This window comes from Eptatretus burgeri, chromosome 10 (assembly GCF_056783735.1).
Source record: "Eptatretus burgeri isolate ZD-2024b chromosome 10, Ebu_testis_v1, whole genome shotgun sequence".
NCBI lineage: Eukaryota > Metazoa > Chordata > Myxini > Myxiniformes > Myxinidae > Eptatretus > Eptatretus burgeri.
In genome coordinates this window covers 56,510,559-56,518,058 of record NC_140970.1, presented here as the reverse complement: position 1 = coordinate 56,518,058, position 7,500 = coordinate 56,510,559, and the positions used below count along the sequence as shown (strand labels likewise).

Below are 7,500 nucleotides of genomic sequence, written 5' to 3'. Positions count from 1 at the left end.
CCATAGATAGCGTCATGGAAGCATCCATTCTCAAGGAGATAAAAATACATTTGGAGCAGGAATAAGCACAACAAAATAACAACAGAAAAGCCAAATAAGTAAAGTTGCCAATGTTATGGAAAAAGTTATTTTTGGGTCATAACAGGTGAAAAGTACAAAATGGGGAATTAAAAAAAAGTGATGAAGGAACAGAACAGTGATGAGAAAACATAAGGCAAGAAGAAGAAGAAAGGCAAAAGCAAATACAAAGACAGACTCACGCTGCATCTGCGCTTCGATGAACTTCCACTTCGTGGATTAGCGGGGAAGCTGGAAAAGCCAAAGGGCTTATAGCCACATGCTTCTTGGCACCGGATGTGGCCAAAGAGAGCAGTGTGGATTGGGAAACAGGGTTAATAGTTGGTGGTGAGGTCTGACCGCTGTCCTTAACACTTGAGAAGGATGCAGAATACTTGCGATGCGTCCTTACTGACTCGACCTAGAAGCAGGCATGCCAGAGAATAAAAGGTGGTAGTCGGCAAAGTGCAACATAAGGTATTCATTTGAACAGGTAGAAGCTTAAGTGCGCTCTAACTTGCTGGAGATAAAAGTTTCAGCATTTATATGAAAGATCTCTTGTTCCCTCAAAGCAAGATTAATGAAAATGAAAAAGCACATACAAGTGTTTTTCAACTTTTACTTCCAAGTGACTGATCTCTGTACATACCTCAAATTGCTTCTACAGGGACATTAAAAGAGCCAAATCTGAATAACGGTTTCTGTTCTCCAATCAGTTTGCTCCAACTCTGTATTTTTTTTCTATTTGGCTCTCATCATGCCTTGCCCATTCTGCTCACTTTGTAACCCATCCCTCATCTGTTCATTCAAATCAAACACAGTTTGTTTTCTTTACTTCTCATACATTTGATGCATCTTTCATTTCCCTTTACTCTCACCTGTGAAAGTTACCTTGTGACTTTTCTCGGCTCTACTCAATGCAGGAGGTTCAACATTATAGCCTACGAAACCTGCACAACTCCCCATAGTTTTTTTCAAATCCCTTTGGATCGTCTAACTATGGCTATCGCTCTCACAAGTCTTACGAGCATCGAGGCATGACAAGCAGTACAAAAACAAATTTCAAAGACTAAGCTTTCGAAGCTAACAAGAGGGTTAATTCACAGTTTGTTCTATGCTGCTGTGATTTAGCCAAGAAGTAAAGCACATACCACATGGACTTTTGACACAGGTGTGGTGGAGCTGTTTGAGGTTTTGGCATCACCTCGAGGTGGTGTCAGCTCAGACTTGACGTGTCCCTCACCCTACAAAAAAGGAAACCATAAATAATAAGCCAGAGCATATCAAAGCTGTATCAATTGTTGTCTCGAGTTTCTAAAGAAATTGCTCCATGGACAAATCATTCACAGAGGAAATTTACCATACTCGTACATATTAACGAGATTCCACAATTGTTAAGTCATGCAGTAATTTCCCAAGATTTCAATGAAACAGCACACCAACATATTCCAACGAAGAAGCATCCAGTGAAGTGAAGACATTGTTTATGATGTGGAAATAAAAGCAGACTTTTGCCGTAAACTTGTGACATATCTGTCCATCATATTTGGATAGAAGTAAATTAGATTAGAATTGGTTTTTCAAAATGTGCATTTTGTAAACAAGATCGGTTGTGCTTTCTAGTGGTGTTTACAAACCGTAGAGGATGCTGGTATATAGGATGTGGTGCTGCTTCTAAACCTGCCACGAGTTCTTTCTTCAGCCTCGGTTTTCGCTGTTCCAGCTTTGGCCCTAATTCCACCCTGCAATGCACACACAGGTACAAACATGCACAGCTCTGCTGGGATAATTTCCCTCATTTCATGCGAACCATCTTACATGCCCATGAGTGACTGTTTGAGCTTTTTATTTGTACCATTTCTGAATGCCTGTTTTTATGCATTTTTTAAGACTTGATGGATCACAATAGTTTTGAAACCACAGGTCGTTGAAACTTGTTATTTTTCATAAATGGCTTCGGTAAACACATCTTAAAACAAATATTGTATGTGCGAGTATGCTGGAATACAGTAGGCTGTTTGGTTGTAAACCTTCAAGGGCAAGTGGAAGAAAAAAATGGAATGAGGAAGTTTCATAACTGAAGATCCATTGATACGTTCATTCGATTAAATGCGTAACATACTCTTGACTCAGCGCCGGTGCAGTCGAAGTAATGATTGGGAAAAGACTCACTGACTTGTTTCTCAGGAGCCAATCAGGGCAGGAATTTGGAATTTGTTTCAAGGGTTGACCAGCCTCGGTGGCGTAATGGTTAGAGCATCTGCTCTGAGTCTGGGAGGTTGGTGATTCGAACCCCGACCAAGTCATACCAAAGACTTTAAATATGATACTTGCTGTTTCCTTGCTTGATGTTCAGCATTTAAAAAGGATAGAGCATGGAAAAACAACCATGATCTGGTAATAGCACAGGTTTTGATGGGCTGAATGGCCTCCTCCTGCGTTGAAGTTCTTTTGCAAGGGAAGTCATATTATAAAGTGCCGGAAATGACTCGTCTGCAGGTCACGAATGACAACATGGGATTTTTAACTTCGTGAGTCGTTCTACTTCTGGGTAACAACAACAGTAGTTCTGGGCTTTGTACCAATAGAAATGAAATGACACATTACCACCATCGGGACATGTTGAGATGAAACACGAAGCGACCTATGTGTCAAAATCTGGTATTGCTGTTAGGGAGTAGGATAGCCAGCAGTTAAAAAAACAAATCGGAAAGATATTAAGGATAAAGGGATTTCATGGCAGAACAAAGAGGGGATGATGTAGCATCATTGAGAAAAGTCATGTGTAAACAACCCCTCCACTCCTGAGGGTTAGTTGGCGATCGACTAACCCTTAACTACTAACTCTTAACGGCGATCTCCTGAACTACAGATCTACCAGCTAACTTCCAATCATCAACAAGTTCATGGAATCAATCATCGCAGTTGATATGAAATCATTCCTTCTCTCCAACGGCTTCATCATCAATTCGGATTCAGACCTGGTCACTCTACCTTGCACATGCTGCTTCTTATCTCGCAACAATGGATGGAGGCCCTCAATGTCGGACATGAGATCAGGGCCGTCTCTCAAGACATATCTTTCGATACAGTCTGGCACCCCGCCTTACTCTCCAAATTCTCTGCTTATGGCTTCCAAAGCCATCTCCACACTTGGCTTGTTGATGTCTTCTATTCTCATAGCCAACGTGTGTCTCTCAACAGAATCTTTTAACCTCCTCTCCCTGTCAAGGCTGGAGTGCCCCAAGGCAGTGTTTTTGGCCCAGTGGTCTTCCTAACCTTCGTCAACGATCTCTATGACTGTGGAAAATCCTCTTTATCTCCTTGTTGTTGACTCTACCATCTGACGTGACATCTCTCATCCTTCAGATAGGCAAGCAGCAGCCTCTTCCCTCTCTGCAGAGCTTGTTAGAATCACAACCTGATCAAACACTTGGAATATGTTTTTCGATTCAGACAAATCTCACACTCTCACTATCTCTCTCTGAAAGAACCATGTGGAAAACCCTCTTAGCTACTTTCTTAATAATCCTCTTGAAAAGGTTCAGTCACTCAAACATTTGGTCTCATGATCAGCCATGATCTTTCTTGGGTAAACCACATTTCAAAGTTGGCCTCCAAAGCCAGTGGCAGACTGGGCATCTTCCATCGTGTAAAGTACTTCCGTGGCACAACTGAACTCTTTTCATATACAAGGCCTTCATCTACAAATTGATGAAGTATTGTACTACTCTACCCTTTGGGCTAGCAGTCCTGCCTCACACCTTCCTCAGCTTGACATCATGGAAACCAAGGCCTTTAAGATCATTTGAATCTCTCATGTTTGAGTTGAGTCCATGGGCCTATCACTTCTACATCTCAGACAGGTCGGTGGTATCTCTGTCTTCACTGCCTCCTTTGCTCTTTTCACGTTTTGTCCTCGCCATGATCGTGCAGGGCGCACGTGGTCCACCAGCAACACCTTTGTGGTAAAACTCCCAAAATTACTGCTCACCTCCACTCATTCATTTCTCTTTTCTCCCACCTGTGGAACCAACTTCCATATACCTTCCAATCTCATTCTTCCCTCCAGGTCTTGAAGCCAGCTGTTCACTACCATTTCAGATCATCCCCAATCCAAAACCATGATCTTTTCTCCCCTCATTAACACGCCAACCCCCCCCCCCCAACTCTTCCACATCCAAGCCCACCTCCCCTTCAAAGTTGCCAGTTCTTCCTTCCTGAGAGTTTGCTTCTGTATACATCTCGTCAACCCCTTGAGTCCTCCCCTAACTCTCATCCTTTCGAGTCCCCCTCTATTTTTGCTCTGTTACATTCCATTCTCGTCCTTCCATGAGCCTAGACTTTGTGCACAAATATATATATATATATATATATATATATATATATATATATATATATATATATATATATATATATATATATATATATATAATTTAATTATGAAACAAACATCGATCAGTGAATTCTCATGGCGGTGCAATCACTGTTCACATTCCCTGTTAGTGCATGAACAGCTGGCGTATCTCCAGAATGGCCGTGTCTCAATCCTGATCATGCAAGTGCACAAGAAAATGTAATATTTTTCTTTCATTACCCGTGAGAATATTCCTTCCAATGCCGAGGGTACGCTGGATGCTTTGACGTTTATAAGGTCTTGCTTATGCCAGGCTGGCAGGATGGAAACCTCCTGAGACTCCAGTCTTTCCTGTGACTCTGTGCCTTTTGGGCTATTCCTGCTGTCCCCTAGTGATAGTCTTCGCTCTCTGCAAGTCTTCTTACTGGCAGCGGCTGCGAAGGTCTGCCCAAGTGTTTGCATAACCTCGTCTACCTGTTCGGGATGAGGAAAGAGGAAGATGCAGGTAAATTGCAATGCGCAGCGATCAACAAATGCAAGACTCATGAGGAAAAATATTTTGCCATCGTATGAATCGCATCGCATGATCATCATCAGGTTCATGGCTTTGCTTTGTTTTGTTTTTTTTCCATGTCTCGTGTTAATAATACCAACCTTCATCTACCTGCCCACCCCGACCACTAAAATACTATAAAAACCACTACAAGCACTAAAAATAACGAAGTGGGGAGGGGGCAGAGGGGTGATGATATCAGGTACACTGCATTATTTAAGTAGAAGTTAATGAATGCAAACTGTATAATGAGCAAATGTTATTTGCATTTGTTTCCAGTGTGATCATCTTCAGTCTATATTTAGCGATGGTCATGGCTGTGCAAGTGAGCTATTTCAAACTGATAACCTATTTACAAAAAAGGGTCATGTGCTGGCTGGGGGTCGAGACAGCAGGTAAGCCAAGACAGTGGGAGGAAAAGAAAGGTAGACTACACAGCATTTTCTACTTTTGATAGGAAGATATTGAAACCAAAAGTATTGGGACAAGACACCAACATTTAAAACAGACACTCCACAACTTGCATGTAGCGTGGCATGCACTCGACTTTACAAGAGTTCTTGCTGTGACATCTTGGATTTGATGCATTACTGGCTGCACAACTGGCTTCGATGCATTACTACACGTAGGGCTCTTGTGGGAATGACAACACATCTTGCCGTGCTGCTTTGTCCATAACAATTATTGCTTTCAGGCCAAAAATTTGAAAAATTTCTGCAGTTAACACATACTCTCGACTTAAAAATGCAATCCTAAGAGGAGGAATCAACATCCTACAATCCACCGATGAACTTGCACTTGCTCAATGAGGAATGGCGATTACAATAGATTACACCGGTTATGCATTGAAAAAAGAAATGGTATCGTGTTAGTGACAGTGTAACTTTATTAGAAATCAAATAAAGGACTGAAAATAATTAACCCTGCATATTTCCTGACTGTATTAATGCTTTTGAAGACATGTACAATTTCTCTATTAATCCATGTATACTTTGTTAAATCATCACAACACAATCCATCCGTACAGTGGGACCATACTCTGTGCAGAGCGTCGGTGCTGCCGAAGCAGTCTCCTGGGCTATTGGGCACAATCCTGGATAGGTCGCCACTCCGGCGCAGGATACTCGAATGACCCAATCATCCCAGCGAGCTGGTACTCATTTTGCCGACCATGGAAGGATGACAGGCTGAGTCAACCCCACTTGGTATTAATTCAACGGAAAGCAGGATTTGAACTCAGGATCCTAGGATCCTAAGCCCACCACCCTAACCATGAAGCCAACACCAGGCATACACAATACAATACTGGAGCAAGATTTATTTCAAATTACACACAAGCATCATAGACATGTTCAAGGTACTCACATGTCGTTTTCAAGGAACCTTTTTGCCATGAAGATCAATTCATACACAAAGGTACTTATTGGTTGACTACAGGTAAAGACAGACACCTGGCCATAAGAGTAAAACAGACTTGAAACTGACTGGAGGCGAATTTACAATTTCATTCTTCTTCCACACATCTGATCAGCTTGCCTTTGTTCCTTGTGAGGCCATGTCAAGCGAGTGATTACTTTCCTTTCTCACTTCCTTTTGTGAACTGTTAAATCACGCCTCAAGTTCCAACCCCTTTTCTGCTCACCACCCAGGCTCGTCTATCCCTCCATGTCAAAATTTGCTCCCCGCCCCATCTACAAAACCCTTATTTACAGCTCAATTTCCTGGACTCTTTCTCAAACAGGGCTTCCTCTTCTCATTGTGCCAAACAACCTACTGTCTTACCGTACTCATTTCTCTGACATCAAAGTTGCCAAACCAGTCAGACAGGGCAAGGTGAAAACCAAGTGGGATGTATTTTGCTCACCGATGTTACTGCCTCACATTCACTTTTTAAACACCCACACACCTGACATTACAAGTTACCAAAAAACCCTTTCTGATCGAGGTGAAACATGTTTACTTTCAGATATTACACTGTTGGGTAATTTCCTTCCCACCCTGGCATGATGTCATCGCTTGCTTTGAGTTGTTGGTACATACCAGAGATTTGCTCTCGCATTGGAATATGTAGCAGGAATGTCGTCGAGTACGACTGATTCCCAGCATCCCATTCTCCCGGCAGATGAAAGCAAAGTGCTCAATGTTCGCAATGCCCTGAACGCAGCACACCATCAATGTTGGAGGCAAAAAGTCAGTGTGGTTGAATGAAGCAGATTTCAGGATTTCAGAATTAAAAGAGAAGGCAGATTGCTCGAAGAAGTAGAAAAGAGGAATTAGAAGGACGGACATTATTAGAAGGATGAAGGAGAGTTGATCGAGGAAGGATAACAAGGAAATTTTGGCAGAGGAGTTGAAGAGTGTTGCCACATACAGTACAAGGCAAGACGGAGCATTTGACAATGAGGATCACTGCCAGGATATATGGATTACAATAGATCTGAGAACCAGTGCAAATTCCCCCACTCACTCACTAACTCACAGAACGCTTCGGGAACTAATTGGGCTGAGGGGGAACGAATGGATATAATCCTTG

The 7,500-nt window shown here is 42.2% G+C and overlaps 1 protein-coding gene across 3 annotated transcripts in view; it reads right to left on the bottom strand.

Moving 5' to 3' along the window:
• The window catches only part of LOC147018631 (TBC1 domain family member 1-like), a 121,484-nt gene that overhangs the window by 96,891 nt on the left and 17,093 nt on the right, over positions 1-7,500 (bottom strand). For 2 of the 3 annotated variants that reach the window (XM_085898502.1, XM_085898503.1), the window contains 5 exons: positions 7,008-7,121; positions 4,655-4,888; positions 1,695-1,799; positions 1,209-1,301; positions 261-478 (listed from right to left, as the gene is read on the bottom strand). In XM_085898502.1, the coding sequence (XP_085754628.1) occupies positions 261-478; positions 1,209-1,301; positions 1,695-1,799; positions 4,655-4,888; positions 7,008-7,121 (764 nt within the window). Of the gene's footprint in view, positions 1-260; positions 479-1,208; positions 1,302-1,694; positions 1,800-4,654; positions 4,889-6,332; positions 6,726-7,007; positions 7,122-7,500 lie in introns of those variants that run through there. The other variant, XM_085898504.1, reaches the window with a different exon arrangement.